Source organism: Macrobrachium rosenbergii, chromosome 37 (genome assembly GCF_040412425.1).
Source record: "Macrobrachium rosenbergii isolate ZJJX-2024 chromosome 37, ASM4041242v1, whole genome shotgun sequence".
Lineage (NCBI taxonomy): Eukaryota > Metazoa > Arthropoda > Malacostraca > Decapoda > Palaemonidae > Macrobrachium > Macrobrachium rosenbergii.
The window spans coordinates 2275959-2296055 of NC_089777.1; the positions used below are offsets into that span (position 1 = coordinate 2275959).

Sequence of the window (20097 nt, forward strand, 5' to 3'; positions counted from 1 at the left end):
GTTGTGAAGTTTGACAAACTTTTCATAATAACATGTCTGGATGCTTAGACGCTAGGTGATTTTAAGGGGTACTGAGTATTATTAGTTTTGTAATTGTTATAAACAAAATTAGAGGTTCATCCAGCAATACTAATAATTTAATTTACAAATGCCTAGTGTGTTATCCCTCTTTAATGAGTATTCTGTACATTAATTTTCTAAGTGCTTTTTAGTTCCTCAATCTAATGTGTTTGATTATAAGAACTCAAAATGAGTTAATGACCCTTCAGTCATTCCAGCCCAGGCAAATGGGAATAGTTAAGTCTGTCAACAAGAGGGACTTGTAAAAAATGGCAGAGCATGGATTAATTAACTTGACAAATTATAAATAGGTTGGGAGTGCTAAGTCCCAGGTCTGATAGAAAATGAAGAGTACACAGGGAAGGTGAACACAGCAAATGTGGGAATGGTGTTTTGAAGTATTGTACAAAAACAGTTGCTGGTGGTACAGCAAAACAAACTCTACTGGAGAGAAAGAAAGAGGAGACAGAATGGAGTGAACATGCTTTTCCAGAGTTAAATTCCAGAATATATGAAAGAAGAAACAATGAATGGAGAGAAGAACCAATAAATGGAGAAACAATAAAAATTAAATAATTATAAAAAAGAAGACGACAGTCTCCATAATTTATATCGAATTCTGACTAAATTTGCATTTTTTTCCAAGAACGTAGAATTGATTCTAAGCAAACCTTGGTGGTTGGGGAGGATGTGGTGTCCAAATGAGGTCCCAAAACTCAACATATTTTATCCCATGTTTTCTAAACTGCATGTTTTCAGGTGAAATGACAAATTTTAAATCAATTTGTATTTTTCATAACTAACAAACCTGCAGTCTTAACATGAGGGAAAATTCTCTAGTGCCTGCTGGAGCCCAGTTAAAAAAAAGTTACAAGGAATTTGGTGGTATCGGGAGTAGCCAAGATGGCGGTAAGGAGGAGGGGTAGCTGACCTACTTCACCGCATTGTGGGTTCATCACGTCAGTTTCCTCTAGCCCAGGTAAAATATGAGGGTTGGCTTGAGGTGGGCAGTATATATCAAGACTGTTGGATTGTTTTAATTATGAAAAATGCAAATTGATTTAAGTTAATTATATCTTAGTTTTACCAGACCACTGAGCTGATCAACAGCTCTCCTAGGGGTGGCCTGAAGGATTAGACTTAGTTTACGTGGCTAAGAGCCAATTGGTTACCTAGCAACGGGACGTACAGCTTATTGTGGAATCCGAACCACATTATAGAGAGAAATGAATTTCTATCACCAGAAATAAATTCCTCTAATTCTTCATTAGCCGGCTGGAGACTCAAACTCAGACCTAGCGAGTGCTAGCCGACAACTCTACCGACTTGCCCAAGGAGGAACTTACAAATTGATTTAAAATTTGTCATTTGTTCATATACAGAACAAACCTTTGGTCTTAACATAAGGGAGACTTACTCTTGGAGGGAGGTCAGAGAAAGCTTCGGAACCAACTGGAGGTTCAGCTCACCTGGGCTCACTTCCTGACCAAAGGAGGACATAGGAAGGGGTTATGTGCCTCTGAACTCTAAAGTAAAAGGTTACTTGTCAGCCAGACATCTTGGTTAAGAGACAGTGTGAACTCCTGCTACATTGTGTCTTGTACGAAAACAAAGAACTTTTAACTGTCTGAGACAACAAAACTACGTTAGCCACCAACCTTGTTTGTTGCCATTTCCTGTCTCCCCTTGTAAGAGATAGGAAGGGACTTTCTTCCATAATAGTTTGTATTGTGTAGGAGCAGTCAAATAAAACCAATGGAAAGGGGCTCACTCACCTATATCTGACCATTTCCAGCTCATGATGGATAATTTCTCTCCACCGCCCGCCAATAGAGGAGAAAAAAAGAAAGAGAAGGGAAGAAAACCAGTCATCCCATTCACTTTCACTTTCAAAACTAACATCTAAGGTAAGATACAAACTGTCCTGCTAAGGGCACTGGATGAGTTACACAATCTGTTGAGCAACCACCACCGGACCCAAGGAAAAAGTATCCAAGGACCGGTGGGCAACGTCCCGCAGATAGAAGGATGCGAAGGTGGTTTGGCGTAGCCATGTACCAGCTTTTAAGATCCTTTGAACCAACGGGTTCTTTTTGAAAGCAGTGGAAAGCCTGGACCCTTGACATCATGTGCTCTTGCTCGCACTGAACTGGCATCTGGATTTGAAGAAGTAGTATAGGCTTGCTTAATTACTTCTCGTAGCCAAAAGGAGGTAGTATTCTTGGACACTTCTTGTCCAGCCTGTACTAACAAAAAGTCTTTGACAACCTGGTTTGAGATGTCGAGTCCTTTATAGATAGTTACGCAGTGCCCTGACGGGACATAAAAGTAATTTGTCAGGGTCATTACCAACAAAATCTCCAAGCGAAGGGATGGAAAAAGACTTGATTCTGTCGTCGTGAACAGAGGGATTTTGAGTCTTAGCCACAAATTCCAGGACAAATTCGAAGGCTACTGGCCCCAAACCCCTCGTATGTTTAACCTCAAAAGAGAGTCTGTGCAGTTCACTAACTCTCTTCAAGAAACCAAGGCTAAAAGGAAAACCATCTTGAGGGTTAAATTACTGTCAGGTGAAGCTCTTAAAGGTTCATATGGACTACATGTGAGACTGGTAAGTACCAGTGTTAGGTCCCAATTCAGAGGTTTAAGATCTCTTGGGAAACGGGACTACTCAAAACTCTTGAGAGGCATAGAAATTTCCCATGAAGAAGAAAGGTTGATGTCCTTCAAACGTAGAACTAAACCTAGAGCAGCCCTGCATCCCTTGATGGCTGACACAGAGAAGTTTCTTCCTATGGAGGAAGATGAGAAAGTCTGCTACTTGTTGAATAGTAGTTCCAACTGGAGAGAGACCCCGTTGATGACACCAATCACAGAAGACTAGCCACTTTCCCTGATACATGGCTTTAGAAGGCCTCCTGAGGTAGCCCAACATTTCCGTCGTTGCTTTCGAGAAAAGCCTTTTGCTCGCAGGAGATACTGGTTAGTCTCCAACCTTAAAGAGATACGGACCCTACCGACTGGTGAAATCTCTCGATGTGCGGTTAACATAGAAGGTTGTGCCAAGGAGGAATCTCTGTGTATCTGTCAGTAAGGTTAGAAGATCAGGGTACCATTCTTCTTGTGACCACAAGGAGCTACAAGGGTCATTCTGAAGTTCTGCAAAATCATCACACTGTTGATAACTTGGTGGATTAGACAAAAAGGGGGGAAGGCGTAGACGTCCAGATTGCCCCAAGGATGATGTAGGGCATCCTCCACCAAGGCCCAGGGATCTGGAATGACCAAACAAAAAACCTCTGGTTTCTTGTTGTGTCTTGTTGCAAATAGGCATTTCCCCCACTTCCTGATGCAGTGACCACTCTGTTCTCAGCTTGTCCGCCACCATGTTCTTGCTTGGGATGTATCTGGCCGAGAGAGCCACTGAGTGAAAGACCACCCACTGGCTTACAGTATTTGCACTGTCAGGTCACAAAGATGATGAGACACTTGCCCCCGCGTTTGTTGACACAAGCTACCACCGTAGTGTTGTCAGACATAGTACCACGGAGTGCCCTGTTACCCTTTCTTGAAATTCCTGAAGTGCTAGGAAGGCTGCTTTCAGCTCCAGGATGTTGATATGAAGCTGTTTGTCTTGGTGATCCCACACCCCTGATGTTAGGCGATCTTCCAATTGTGCTCCCCACCCCTCATTTGAGGCATCTGAGAACAGAATAATCTCTGAAGGGGGGAAGAATGAAGAGGCACTCATATGGTCAGGTTCCTGTCGTCCAATCACCAAGCTAGGTTCTTCCTCATTTCTTCTGAAAGTGGAACTTGGAACAAGGCAGGATCCTTTGAAGGGAACCAAAACTCCTTTAGTCTCCATTGAAGTGATCAAATGTTTAGTTGAACATGGAGAACTAGCTTTTCCAAGGACGAAAGATAACCTAGAATAATCTGCTACTGATGAGCAGGTTAATTCTGTTTGGACAGGAAGAACTGGGCAAAGTTCCTGACTTCTCTAGTCATTGGTCTGAAGGGAATACTCTCGCTGCTGTCATGCCTATCAGCATGCTCAGGTAAAGAATTCTTTGACTGGGCATGAGGTTTGACTTTTCCAAATTTATCACAATGCCTAAACCATGACAAAATTGAAGAAGACAGTCCCTGTCTTGGATTACCCAAGATCCTTATTCCTTGAGAGTGTGCCCACGTCGAAACTAGGGTAAACACTCAGGTGAAGACTTGTGGGGCAGTTGAAAGACCAAAGCAAAGAACCTTGAATTAGTAAACTCTCTCTCCCAGACTGAAGTGAAGATACTTCTGAGAAGATTGATGGATTGGGACCTGGAATTAGCGTCCTTTAGATCTATTGTGAGAATGAAATCGTTCTCCCTGATGGCTTGAAGAACTGCACGAGGAGTTTTCATTCTGAACTGTCTTCCTAACGATAAGGTTTAGAGTCAACAGGTCTATTACCGGTCTCCAGTCGCCTGTAGCTTTGGGAACCAGAAACACATGGCTGTAAAATCCTGAAGATATGTCCTTCACAAACTCCACGGCTCTTTTTTTTTTTTTTCCATCATTTTCTTCACTTCACCTTGAAGAGCTAGATGCTTTGCTGAACCTAAGTAGTAAGTTGATTGGTGAAGTGGACACTCAGAGAGTCGGGGATGAAACTCTAAGGGGAGTAGATACCCCACCCAAAAGACATCTATTACCCATGTTTCCACCCTGAACTGCTGCCAAGTTGTTCAGTGGCTCACCAGGCACCCCCTACCTTCCCTGGCTCTGATCCTACCTCTTCCTCCCAAGTCTGGGTTGAAAGGGTTTCTGCTGAGGAGTTTTCTTGGATGGAGATGGAGATGGTTGACAAGCCATGCATTGAACTGTAATGGCTTGAGATTTCTTTGGGTAGATGTAGGAAGATGTGTGAGGTCTGGATTTGTAAGTGCAGCACGAGAAGGAACAGATGGCTTTGAGACAGCTTGATGCACTAGCCTATCATTATTATCTGCTCTTCATCTATCGACTGCTGAGGCTAGCTGGTCGTTCAGAAATAGAAACATAGAACTTAAAAAATTTCTCCATACCTTAAGGCTAACACCGAATCAGTACTTACAAACCTCAAGAACTTGGAGAGGGCAGCATCCCTTCTTTTTAGGTAGCCCGTTGGCCCACATGTTAGCTGTTAGATGGGTCAAGTAAGCAATGGTTTTCCCAGCAGACTGTAACAATTTAGTAAAGGAGGCACTGTCTCCAGAGGTGGCCATCACAGTGGAAGAGAGCTTTGCCACTGCCGTCGACCACAGGTCTAACCATGAAACAGCTTGGAAGGCTGATGAAGTGGTTGCTTCCAGTGTTGCAGATTCCTGAAAGGTAAAGGATGTGCCCTCTGCCTTGACTTGGTCCAAGGGTATTCCTGTGCCTAATCAAACTAGGCCTGGATCGACTTGCCTTGGCTGCAAAACATCCATTGAAGTTGCTTAAAAATGTTTCAAATTACTGCCTCCACCTCTTCCCCATCGTAAAGACCTACTGGAACATAAAGTGTTATCCCAACCTGAGATGAGAGAATTCATTCGTTTAAGAATTCTGCTGGCATATTTTGAGCATGGCAACCCTAGAGATGTCTTCGCCTCTGTCTTAGGCCCTAGCAAGGTTTCGATACCCGTAGATAAATCCGAATGGGTTGCCACAGCCTCTTCAGTTAACCCTCTAACGCCGAGCCTCTATTTACAAAAACGTCTACTGTATGCCGGCGGCGTTCGGGAGTTAGCGCCGAAGCGGAAAAAAAGTTTTTTAAAAAAATCACAGCATGCTTAGTTTTTAAGATTAAGAGTTCATTTTCGGCTCCTTTTTTTGTCATTGCCTGAAGTTTAGTATGCAACCATCAGAAATTAAAAAAATATCATTATCATATATAAATATTGAAATATATGACAGTGCAAAAAAAAATTTCATATATAATTTTATACAAATCGCGCCGTGAGCAAAACGGTTAAAGCTAACGGGTTATTTTTTTTCTTTGTATTGTACACTAAATTGCGATGATTTTGATATATAACAAATTGTAAAACGATCAAAGCAACACAGAGAAAATATTATCACAAAATGATGCATGAATTAAGTAACATGCGGACGTAAAAAATGCTTTTTCAAAAATTCACCATAAATCGAAATATTGTGCTAGAGACTTCCCGTTTGTTGAGAAATGAAGCTAATTGATTGAATATTACTAGACTGTAAGTGTTTTAGCTTACAATTGCAGTTTTCGACCATTTCGGTCGAGTTAAAGTTGACCGAAAGTCGAATTTTTTCTATTTATCATGATTTATATGAAAATATTTCAAAACTGATAAAAGCTATAACCATGAGTTATTTTCTGTTGTATTCTACATGAAATTGCACACATTTTCATATATAAAAGTTTATGTAACGACTAATATAAAACAGTGCAAACATTACAACAATATGACGAAAGAATTTCCGAGATGTTCGGCCGAGTTACAGCGTGGGCGTAAGAAAAATGTTTTTTAAAAAATTCACCATAAATTGAAATATTGTGCTAGAGACTTCCAATTTATAGCAAAATGAAGGTAAATGATTGAATATTACTAGAATGTAAGAGTTTTGGCTTACAATTGCGTTTTTCGACCATTTCGGTCGAGTTAATGTTGACCAAAGGTTGAAATTTTGGCAGTTATCGTGATTTATGTGAAAATATTTCAAAACTGATAAAAGCTACAACCATGAGTTATTTTCTGTTGTATTCTACATGAAATTGCGCACATTTTCATATATAAAAGTTTATGTAATGACAAATGTAAAACGATGCAAAGATTACGACAACGTGATTTAAAAGAATTTCTGAGATGTCCGGCTGAGTTACGCATGGCGCAGAGCGTAAGGAAAAAGTTTTTTTTTTTTTCCAGAAATTCACCATAAATCGAAATATTGCACTAGAGACTTCCAGTTTGTTGCAAAGTGAAGGTACATGATTGAATATTACTAGAATGTAAGAGTTTTAGCTTATAATTGCTTTTTTTACCATTTCGGTCGAGTTAAAGTTGACCGAAGGTTGAAATTTTGGCAGTTATTGTGATTTATATGAAAATATTTCAAAACTGATAAAAGCTACAACCATGAGTTATTTTCTGTTGTATTCTACATGAAATTGTGCACATTTCCATTTATAAAACTTTATGTAACGACTAATATAAAACGGTGCAAACATTCTGACGTGTGAAAGAATTTCTGGCGCGGATGTAAGGAAAAAGTTTTTTCAAAATTCACCATAAATCGAAATATTGTGCTAGAGACTTCCAGTTTGTTGGAAAATGAAGGTAAATGATTGAATATTACTAGAATGTAAGATTTTTAGCTTACAGTTGCGTTTTTTTACCATTTCGGTTGCTTCAAAGTTGACTGAAGGTTGAAATTTTGGCAGTTATCGTGATTTATATGAAAATATTTCCAAACTGATAAAAGCTACAACCAAGGGTTGTATTTTGCTGTATTTTACATGAAATTGCACACATTTTCATATATAAAACTTTATGTAATGGCTAATATAAAACAGTGCAAAAATTACGACAAAATGACGAAAGAATTTCTGAAATTTTCGGCCGCGTTACAGCGGACGTAAGGAAAGTTTTTTTCAAAAATTCACCATAAATCGAAATATTGTGCTAGAGACTTCCAATTTGTTGCAAAATGAAGGTAAATGATTGAATATTACTAGAATGTAAGAGTTTTAGCTTACAATTGCGTTTTTCGACTATTTCGGTCGAGTCAAAGTTGACTGAAGGTTGAAATTTTTTGTAGTCGACGTACGGTACGTCCACTCGGCACCCAACAGACAATTTTAGTCGACGTATGATATGTCCAGTCGGCGTTTAAGGGTTAAGTCATTACAACCACGAATTAATTCGACAACTTCAGCATAGGAAGTTAAAAAGAACATTTGATCGTCTTCATCCTCCACATCCTGACCTCGAGAGTCATGATCCTGCCTGTCAGCCAAGTCAGACATAGTTAAAATGCCTTGATTTATTTCCTGGAGCCTAGGCTCTTTCAGGGCCTAAGACTTTCTTGGGGGCCTGTAAGTGTTTAGAGCACGTTGGAACCTTATCTTGGTCTCAATCCCACCCATGGGAATGGGAACAAGAATTATGATATGATGAACATCGTGATAGCTTACGAGGCCATGAAGGACTCCTGTGACATGAAGATTGGTCATGGGCATGCGAACGAGCAGGAATCACACTCACGGACGTGTGAGTGATATCGCTTGTCGTGAGGAGATGAATGATGTGATTTGCTAGTAGGCCGTGCAGGACAAGTGTTACGTGTAGCTCGGCTGCAGCTGTGTGAACGAGAGCGTGAATCACAGTCACAGCCATGTGAGTGAGAATGCTGAACACAGTCCCTTCTAGGGGAATGATGACGTGATGAAGAAGAACAAGGAATGTTGCGCGACCTGACAGGCTTTCAGTACATTAGACATGGACATGAGCGGGAGGAGACCTGGGAGAGGGATCCTGAACTTTAAACTTCTTGATGGGGGCTGTATCATCCTTCCTACGGACTTGAGGAACACTTGCACCTGGATCAGGGTGAGGAGTAGGAAACAACAGATATTTTTTGTGGAGGAGCACGATCTGTAGGTTTGGCTGTCCAAGATGGCAAAACTCTGTTTAAAATCACTGCAGCATGGGAGTCATCAACTGGTTGTGGAACCTTGGAAATGGCAGAAGGAACACATACATGTGACTTGGCGGAGGAACGGCTCTGAGGGGTAAGTTGAACAGAAGCACAAAAGGGTTCGGCACAGGCATGTGTAGTTGAACTCGGAACAACTACAGGAGAAGAGGAACGAGACTCCGAGGTGGACCCACAAATCTTCCTGCATGGAGGGGCTATGAAGTCTCCCTTCCTCCAGTGTGTGATGGGGATGGACGGAGCAGACAACGAAGATGAAGGGGATCTACAACGTCTTCTTGGATTTCTTAACCTCTGAATGACAGAACTTCCTCATAAAAATAACTTCAACTTTATCAAAAATAGTCTGTACGAGAGAGATGAGAGAGTCGGAAGGTACAGATGTGGAAGTTGGTGGCAACGACATGGCTGATGGCAAGGAGCAGGGAGCGGTGAGAGTCGACAGCTGAGAAGCAGCTACAGAGACTGATATTCTCGTAGTCGACAGTGGGAGAGGCGTGGTAAGATGAGATGACATCATAGAGACAGAAGACTTGGAAACTGTCATGGTGGATGAAATTGGAATACCGGAGGACATCCATTGAGACAGTAGGCCAGAAAGGGTTGGTACCCTTGGTAGACCTAAAAAGTCCCAACACCCGAGCAAGTCATCTTCTGCTCATCTTCTGAAAAAACAGTACAAGGGCGAGCAGCCTCCTCACTTATGGTAGAGAAGAGGCAGAATGAGAAAGAATGCATGCGGATGCCACCACCGAGGAAACAAGCCTTCCTAAGATTGCAGAGCTGATTTCCTTCTATATCTCCTCCTCTTATCCAAATTCTTCCATTGCTCAGGAGACCAGTCAACACACTTGGACATGGATTACTTACGTTACAGACATTAGATCTAATCTGCTACAAGCAGAATGGGGGCTCTCACAAAAGAAGGCAGAAAATGGGAGTAGGGCATTTTCTCTGAGGGTTGGGAGGCTTAGAAGAGTTATGGGGTTTGCATATTCAAAGCAGTAAACACACAGACCACAAAACAACAAAAACAAGAAAAACCCAGGATTCTAAGGCATAATTGTGGTCAGGAAGCAGACAGAGAACCAGCTTCAGGGCAGGGCAGCAGCACAGCCTGCTTTAGAAGGTGGTCAAGAGAAAAACTGATGCGATGGACTTGAGATGGGGTAAGGTAGGTCGGCTACTCCTCCTTCTTAGTGCCATCTTCGCTACTCTCAGTGCCACCAAATTCCTTGTAACATTCTTTTAACTGCACTCCAGCAGGTGTTAGAGAATATTCCCTTAAGTTATGACAAAAGGTTTGTTCTGTATATGAACAATGGAATTATATTTAGTTATCTGTTCCAAGCAGTAGTATAAGTGCAGATTGTAAGAATTACAAGCCAGTCTCTATATATGTGTGTATGTGTGTTTAAGTGGATGGGGCTACAGATACAGGCAGTCCCTGGTTAACGGCTGGCTTGGTTAACAGCGATCCCGTTTTATGGCGCTTGTCTAGCGACAAAAAGCAGCAATTTTCGGCGCCGAAAATCGCTGATTTCCGCTTATCAGCGTTGATAATTGGGTATTGGCGCTGATTCATACCTAACAGAGGCGACGATAACCGAAGCTCGGCGCTTTTCGGCACCGATAACCGAAAATTGGCGCTTTTCGGCACCGATAACTCCCGAAAATCGCCGATTTTCGGTTATCATCACTCCCTCAGAAACAGAACGCCGCCGATAACCGGGGACTGCCTGTAAAGGAAAGGCTCAACATCTAAATAAAGTACATAAGAAATACAGAATAACAAAGGGTTGTGCATTTACACTTTGAATAAACATTACACAAACATGACATCCTAAATAGAAAAGGAAAGATTAAGAAAATCCACACAGTACATATGTTTCAAATAAGAAAAAATAATTTAATCTTCAAAACCTGAAAATATTTTGGATATTGTTACCATTTGTAACAGTAACTCACAAACACATCTGATTATGATGTGAGTCGTGCTACGTAAGATATACCAATATGGGGATAAATCTCATAACTATATATTTATTGATACCCATAACTATATATTTATTGATACTGTTTTAATTTACTACTATAAATATTATTTATACTATTCATTTAGAGGTCATACAACATTAAAAATGGCTATCAAATGTTTTCACCACGAAATTATTATGGTTTTTGACTTCAGTGAATACCAGTTGAAAATGAAGAAACATAGGATAACTCTAGGCTTATTGCTTAAAAATAACTTGTCATGGTTTCATATTGGATTTTTGTAAATTTGCCTGTTTTTATGTAATGTTTCCTTCTTCATTAGATATACATCATCAGTTTTTCATCCATGTTATAGGTACGAGCGGACGACGGCAGAATATGTTGAAAAGCTCCCTAAAGGGATGCACAGCACCAAAGGTGTGGGTAGAACTCATCCAGATCCTAGCCAGACCATCAAACTGGAAGATGGAGTTGAAGTTCCTCTTGGAAAAGGTGTAAATGCAGACATTAGTAGAACCTCACTTTTGTACAATGAATACATTGTGTATGATGTTGCTCAGGTTAACATCAGGTATATGCTTCGACTCAATTTTAAGTACTCTTACTAATGGTAACACTTCTCAAAAGACTGTTGATAAAGTGTTGTATTCCAATTATGCAGTTGAAAGTGTAGTATTCCTGAAGATGAAGTTTGAATTTTGGTACTCTGAGATATTATTTAATTTTTATCATTACTTATGAAATTACCTGGATATTTTTGTATATTGATTTAAAAACTGTTTTAAAGATAAATAAAAGAGTTCAGTAGATAGGAAAATTTCCTCTTTCCATGATTTTGCTGTTTTGAAAAATGGTAAATTGCCTGTAGAAGTACAGTATATTATTTTGAATAAAAGTATATGAAACAATGATTTTTATTGTCATTTTTGTTACATAAACAGTATAAAATTAATCAAGATATACATAGTATACGTTTGAAACAGTACAATAACAGGAAGTAAAGGGAAGTTATGAAAAACTTGATGCAAAATAGAGCTCCAACTACAGTATTTAAGTGTGACCTCACTGCTGTAAGCAAAGAATTGAGAGGAGCAGCTGGCATTTTTGCCCTAAATATCATACATCCATCCATCCATAAGTACAGTTTCCCAGACATCACATTGTTGTCTTACCTTTCTTTCTTTGATAAGTCACTGAAGAGTCTTGAAACTTTATTTTCTCAGTAGAGCCATCAAGGAAGTTACCAGGATCAAAGTTGTAACTTTTCTTAAGGCTTCAGACCCTGTGGGGGGATAATGCCATCAGTGTACCTCACATGATGCACTGTAGGCATTACTTGAGGGTCTTTGCAGCGTCCCTTTTGCCCCTAGCTGCAACCTCTTCCATTCCTTTTACTGTACCTCTGTTCATATTCTGTTTCTTCTGTCTTGACTGTCCACCCTCTCTAAAAATTGTTTAATAGTGCAGCTACAAGGTTTTCCTCCTGTTTCACCTTTCAAACTTTCTACTGTTAATTTTGCTTTCAGCACTGAATGACCTCATGGGTCCCAGTGCTTGGCCTTTGATCTAAATTCTATATTCTATTCTATTCTAATGACTTCAGAAGGACTTGCCTTCAGCTTCAATAATGATAGGCTTTGAATCTTTGTGGGCTTAGTTTTGGATCAGCATCCCTTCATTTTCCATATTTTTCCACATCTCAGTTGCTTAAGGGAACTGCTCAAAGATTTTCCTCTCGCATACCTCTCAAGGAACAAACTTAGCCTTTCAGTTTTCATTGTATTGCTTTCCACAGAAACTAGTTCTGTGCCTTAACATGCAGACTCTGATAAGTATTCAATTTTTATGCTGCTCTGCAGACCTTAGTTAGTTATGTGCTCCAGTCAGGGAAAGACTGCTTTCTCTTCCAACCCTCGTCTTTACAGTATGGAGTTACTATGAGGTGCATTGTGATGTAGGGGACTTTGCCCAGACAGGACCAAAGCCTTCTCTGCAACCTCAGGAACATGAACTACACTGGCATCACAAATTAAACAAGTAAGAAATGTATCAGTACTAACATGAATGAATGATTTTGAGTTATCTGGCTTTGTGACAACTGGGTCATTGATGCCAATATCAATTAAACAAACAACATAGCTGCTATAAAAACAATAAAAAGATAAAAGAAAATTAATTAAATATTATATTTTTGGGAGAAGACCAGCGTCGATAGTGTATAAAAAAATGCCACTGGCATCATACACCACGTTCTCCCCAAGGATCTTGGCAAGGATGAACCTGCCATCCCAACCAAGAGCCTCAAAGAGGTAACGGCTTCTAATATCCCCAAGACTGGGGCACTCAACCAGCAAGTGCCTCACAGTCAAGGGGACCAGGCAATCCTCACAAAAAGGTTGAACCTCCCCGGCCATCAAAAGGCTGTTGTTAGGCGAGCATGCCCAATCCTTAAGCGGCACAGAGCCGTCTCCCATCTTCTAGGCATACTGCCATACTTCCAAGGAAATATAACTTCAGTAATTTCTTTCATTTAATTTTCTCCTATACCATTCCAATGCTCTTGACACAAATTAATTGTAAATTTTCTAATGCTTGGGAAGAAATTATTAAAAGTGGACACCTCCCTGGAAGTAAATCTAGAGCTGCTGCTTTGGCCAATCTATCAGCTTCATTTCCATGCACACCAGCATGCGCTGGAACCCAACTAAACCTAATTTCTGTTCCTTGTATAATAATAGGTAAACCCATTGCTGAATTTTCAAAACCAAAGGGTTATCCGAGTTAAAAACATTAAGTGCCTGTAATGCACTCTTAGAATTGCTAAAAATTGTATAATTTTTTCATCAGCAATTGCTATTTTCTCAATAGCATTAAAATCCCAAGCAACTCTGCTGTAAAAATAGTTGTTAAAACAGGAAATGCACCTTTGGTGCAAAACTTACTACTGTACTAAAAACTCCAAATCCAACACCAGCACAGGATTTGGAGCCATCTGTAAATACAAAAGTTGAATCCTTATGAACCTCACTGTGTTCCATAAATATTGAATGGATCTCTTCTTACCTCTGTCGACAGAGGAACCTGTAGATGAGGAGAGTCCCTTGCCGGAGACCAAAATTCCTTCAGCCTCCATTGCAGGGAATGAAGATGAAGACACCCGTGAGGAACCAGCCTCTCTAGTGATGCCAAAAGTCCTAGGATCACTTGCCATTGCCAAGCTGGTTGGTTCCATTCGGATAGGAAGGAGCGAGCCACTGCTCTAAACTTCTTTATCACCTGATCTGATGAGAAGACCCTCATAGAGGCAGTGTCTGTGATTATTCCCAGGTAAAATACTCTTTGACTGGGTTGGAGATTGGACTTTTCCAAATTTATCACAATGCCTAAGCTGCGACAAAATTGGAGAAGAATCCCTGTCTCGAATTATATTTTCTTGAGAACTTGCCAAGACCAGCCAGTCATCGAGATATGTTAGGAGGCGAATTCCCTGAGCATGAGCCCACGTCGACACTAGGGTGAAAACTCTCATGAACACTTGGGGAGCTGTTGTCAGACTGAGGCAAAGGACCTTGAACTGGAACACCAGTTTGAGACTGAAGCAATGGAACTTCCAGGAAGAGGGATGAATAAGGATCTGGAGGTAAGAGTCCTTAAAATCTATGGTCAGCATATAATCGTCTCTGGCAGCTGCCAAGACTGTTCGAGGAGTCTCCATCTTAAAGCTCGTCTTTCTGAGAAAGTGGTTCGACGTTGACAGGTCTATCACTGGTCTCCAGTCGCTAGTTGCCTTGGGGACTAGGAAGACTCGGCTGTAGAACCCTGGGGAAGGAGGCTTTACTTACTCTACAGTTTCCCTCTCCATCATCTTCCTCACTTCTTCCTGGAGAGCTAGGTGTTTCAGAGAGCCTTGGGCGTAAGTGACGTGAGAGAGAGGCCAATCAGAGAGCGGGGGAGCGAAGTCATAGGTAGTAGATAACCTGCCTGAAGGACATCTACCGCCAACGGCTCTGCTCTGTAATTCTACCATGTAGCCCAATGGCTCGCCAGGCATCCTCCCACTGGTGGCACAGAGCAGGGAGGGGTGCCCACTCTACTGTCTACCTCCCCTACCTCTGCCCCTATTTCCCCTTCCTGGTCTGGTAGAGTGAGAATGAAAGGGACATTGTTTGGAAGGCTTCTTCGGTGACAAAGCAGGTTGGGAAGTCTTGATTGTAGGAGGAGGAGGTCTTATATGCTTCTTAGGAGGAGGCTGCAGATTCTGCCATGGAGCATTCAGACGAGAAGGAGCTGCTGCTTTACTCACCGCTTGTTAGATGAGATGATCGTTACTGTCGGCTCGACCCTGTCGGCAGCTGCATCCAATTGATCCCTGGGGAAAAGCAGCTGGGAGTCCAGAATATCGCCATTCCTCAAGGATAACAAGGAATCCACATTGACAGACCGAGCCACTTTGGAGAGAGCTGCGTCTCTCCTCATCATTAGGATATTACCCCATAAATTAGCAGTCAGATGAGTAAGGTAGGAAATAGCCTTAGCACCAGATTGCAGCAATCTGATGTAAGCTGAACCATTGACTTTATTCCTTGATGAAGGGGAAGAAGAAATCTTGGCAACAGCTGGAGACCACAAATCTGTCCAAGAAACAGTTTGGAAGGCAGAATAGGCAGTCGACTCCAAAGAAGCAGCTTCTTGAAAGGAAAGGGAAGAACCTTCTGTTCTGACCTGATCCAGAGTCAAACCTGGCTTCAGACGGACAACATTGGAGTTGACCTGTCTATTCAGAAGAGGCATGAGAGGAGTTGCATAATATTTCTTGTGGTGAGGAAGAGGAGGAGGGAGAAACTTAAACGATCTGCCGGAATGAAGGGAGTTATCTCGTCCCAAAATCAAGGAATTTACATGATTAAGGACTGAATCAGCATGACTGGAACAAGGCAACTCAATTGATGACTTAAGAGTCCTTCTTCGGTCCCAGCAAGGCTTCTATTCCTGTTGGAATGATCTTAGAAGTAACCACAGTCTTTTTAGAAAAATTATTGGAGAGGAAAGAAACTCCTGATTTTCCAAATCATCCACCTCCTGGACACGAGGATTCCCGTCCACCTCCTCTAAAGGATTCGCAGGGTTTAAAACCAGAGCCCCCTCAACTTGGGACCACCTTGACGTGGTGAGGGGACTCTTGAACCCCAGGAATGTGTTCCCCAGTTTGAGTCCAAGTGTCCCATATATCATTATATATTTGTTTGGATTAATTTTTGTAGAATTTTCCACTTTTGCTAAAATTCATTGGACCTGCTAAATAGGAAAAGATATCATAGCTGGGACTGGGTTTATATCTGAAGCTAAATAGTGGGAACTGTGGTAGGACCATCAATTACCCGATAATGTTCGGACCTGAGATATCAGATTGATATTTCAAGGGCAGAACTATTCTTTAGGGCTGGGTCACAGATTCCAGGGGGTTCTGGTTCTGAGGATAGGACTCTCGGCATTCTATCTGGTTTGCCCATGATATGATTAGGGTGGGGGCAATTGTATTCTTGTAATACTCTCAGTCCTAGCAAGTGGGTTTGACTTACACTTGGCCACTCTAATCATGTTGTGCCATCCCCTTTGGGGTAGGGTAGTGGGCAGACATTTGCGAGTCGGTTCTCACTTGTGCCATTGGTAGAAGAATAAAATGAAAGGCTGATGATATCTTTTTAAGGTTTTCAGGGTTTTTTCTCTCCAATCTTGATGATTAGTCAATCTAAGGATTCGAGTACCCCTCGACCCTTTGATGGTATTGTTCCGGCACAGATGACGATCGCTACTCCAGTACAGAGCAAATCTTCTAGAATGGAAATGAACAATTCTCTGGATAATCCAAATAATAAAAATCAGGGTGGTATTAAATTTTAATACCTTATAAAACTCTCAAAAAGAGTAAATACCAATGTGACCCAACCCTGACTCACTTTGAATCATTATTTTTCTCTCTCATTCCCTTTTTGGGAGTGGAAGTTTGTAAAGGTTTCTAACCATGGAAGCTGACCAAAATATTTCAGCTTTAAAATTAGAAAAATATTTATTAAATAGACATCCAACAATAGATATGTTGTTCAGACAAATAAAGGAGAAAACTTGGCTTATAGAAGCCACAACAAAAAGTCAGTCTGAAGACTATTTGTCTTTGAAAAATAAAGACAATATTAACATAAAAGTAAAGACATGATACTATGAACAGCATTCAGGGTACCATCATACTTCCTGAAAATAACAACGAACCAGTTGATAAGAAAATGGTATTAGACTCTCCCAAAAAAAAAAAGATACCCCAATGTCCAAGATTGTGAGGGATATGTTGTACCAAGTAAAAATAGCAATAAACATATATTAAAAATAGCAAACATAAAATTTGAGGGTGAAGATCTACCTCAAAAAAGGGATTTTGACAAAGGAAAAATCTATTTCTGGGCTTGACCTGTGTCACCCAGTGAAATGGTTCCATTTAGCACATTTCTAGGTATAATAATTGCTAAATATACCAGAAAAAAAGCTATCTAGAATGCCAGGGTTACCACCCCCGGAGCGATCATCTAATCAATGTCGATATACACTAGGGGTGAACTTACACCACCATCACAGGCCTTCGCCCAACAGATCTCTCCATTCTCAAAGTCCCAAATGGATGTGCCGTTATAACGCCCGCTCACCCACCAAGCGTCATCACGATACCGCAACGCCATTCCAAAATTTAGCACTGCTTCAAGAACACGTAAAAATTTTTTGTGGTGTTTGTGTTCTCAAATTTTGTAACTCATCATGTCTTCCACCGAGATCTTCTCACCATCTGAGTTGAGTACTAATTCTGGTTGGATTATTATCGCAGAGGCATCGTATTTCAGGTTTACGTAATTATTGTTTACCTAATTTCAACAGCGCTGCGTCATGTCCTGGCGTGTGCTGTATGTTTGCCTCTGCTCGTTTTCGACCTTGAATCTCAACTTTTTGGTTAATGATTGATTCTCCTAGTTTTTATATATTTACTCCATCTAGTTTGGAGCTTATTTGGAGAATTTACCGTTTAGCTGGTTGGGAATGAAGTATCGTCATTTGCCTCTTCGCTATCATGAAGGCTTTAGGTCCCCCATTTTCTGACAATAGAATTTGGGTCCTTTTATCGGTCTCCCTTCTCTTCCAGCGAACTGGTTTCTTCTTGTTGGTGTAAATTATTTATTCATGATTTTAGCTGTTATGTACAAGCAAGGATGACATATTTATTGCTAGTTTAAGTTTTGCATTCGTTACGACATCAGGGATGCCATTTTGGGTACCTGACGTTTACCCAAATGTTACTGAAGATAATGCATTTCCTTCGGCCCTCCCTGTCATCGAATCAACTTTGTATTCATATTGGTATTAGATATGTTTAATCCTAGGCTACCCCATTTCACGAATGTTTCCTATGATATTTTGTTGTTTATATACTTGGTAGTTTTATTTCTATTAAGGTTCTTAGCTAGCCTATCCTACCTAGGCTAGGCATGACGGTGCTCTTACACGATGTTCAGGCTACCTAATTCTCCCGACCAGTCCATTAGCTTTGGGAGGTGAGGTTAGTCTAGTATACGAGTTTCCTTAAGCGTGAGGGATCCTCACTTTTTAATTTACCTACTGTCCATGTTGTTCCAGTTTTGTGAAGGGTGGCTGTGTTAGGACGTAGGTCCTTCTCTCCCCACACCAGTAGCTACTCCCCACTCCAGTGGCTGAGCTAGGACGTAAGTCCTTCTCTCCCCACACCAGTGGCAACTCCCCACTCCAGTGGCTGAGCTAGGACGTAGGTCCTTCTCTCCCCACACCAGTGGCATTAACCCTGGCCTTCCTGACTGGTCCAAGTTGCTTGGCTTTTGGAGAGTAGGCTACGATCATTAACTCCATATTCTCGTGTATGTAGCCTAGTTACCATCCCTTTACCTTATTGGTTAGAAATTGGTGACGTCACCTGTGCATTATCCGCGTAAGAGGGAAGCCGTTCGCTTGCGTTCGGCACCCCCTTATTTGGTTATAGTCGGCATCTGGAAGGTGCTACCCACCCGACGATATATAATTCGCGGTTTTCTGTCACTTTCTACCTTTCCCATACGGGCGGTGTTTCGTTAGCTCACTTCTAATGTTTTACTGATTAGTAGCTGGAGTGTCGAACATTGTTCCGTGATCGCATGATAACAGTTATGGTATGTTAGTATTTACTTCCCGCCAGACTAGTCTGATTTTTCATTGTTCTTATTCATTATCCACCCCGGTGGTGCGGGTTATGGTTGTTGGCGGTTTCCAATATCTGGTTTCTGCCCTGGCTGGTCAGTTAGGGGCCATACATCCCCCCCCCTGCTCCGCCACGGTGACACCGTCCCATAAATATAAGACACAATGAGTTCTCAGTGACTTTTTACGGCGGAATGTCATAGAGTACCGGTTTATATAACAGGTTTGAACCTTCATCAGTTTAAACGATAGTTTAGTTTTTGCTGCCGGGATCAGTCCCGGAGGGGTTTTGCCTTGTTTCGCTTGTATCATCTTCTAAGCTGAGTTAATGTATTCTTACTCGTCGCCGGACCTATTCCGGCGGCTCTTGCTTTAATAATACTCATATACTATCAATCCACTTACAGATGGTACGTTGTCAGGAACCAGGGTGTCCGGCTGTTCTCCGGCAACCGTGCGGACACGAAGTGTGCTGCTCGCACTCCAGCTGTGCATTGCAGGTTGGGGATGTGACTGTTTGGCACCCAGACAACTGTGAATTCTGTTACGCTTTCTGTGAACTGGTGTCCGCTGAGTCTGTAAGTGATGAGAGCTTACTAACCTTTAGCCTCTTTCGGTATTGATGCCTCATTTAGAAACGTGCAAATTGAGTAGTATATTTCGGTAGATCCTACCTTCTTTTCCAGGTTGCGTCCGGCAACCCCTACGTGCTTTCAGAAGAGATCTGTAATCTCCTCTACCCTGGTGCTCGGGTCTCCGCCGCATTACCGGGGGGCGGTCGGTCGCCCCAATCATTGAAAAGATCAGATTGGACAAGCAACCCTCCCGAGATGTCTCCCTGTGTGGGGAGGTGGCAGTGGATGTGGTGGTTATCAACATCCACCTGGAGCCCATGAGTGTAGAAACACATCAGGTAGAAGGTAGGGTAGTAAGTGAGGCAGGCGGGGTTAGTTTGGTTAATTCTTTATTTTATTTCATCTTCTTCTTCTTCCTGCTGGTCCGCTGGTATGGTCGCTAGTGTCGTGGCATGCCGCTCAGATGTCGCGTCTTCGCGCCTCTCCCAAGGCGATGAAAAATCACTGGTTCTTT

At 41.6% G+C, this 20097-nt stretch overlaps 1 protein-coding gene across 1 annotated transcript in view; it reads left to right on the forward strand.

Moving 5' to 3' along the window:
• Parp (Poly-(ADP-ribose) polymerase) overlaps positions 1-11669 on the forward strand; it is a 259948-nt gene extending 248279 nt beyond the window's left edge. Inside the window, exon 20 of the mRNA XM_067081290.1 lies at positions 11120-11669. Within this exon, the coding sequence (XP_066937391.1) occupies positions 11120-11372 (253 nt within the window). The 3' untranslated portion in view covers positions 11373-11669. The remainder of the gene's footprint in view (positions 1-11119) is intronic.
• Positions 11670-20097: the final 8428 nt, after the last annotated feature.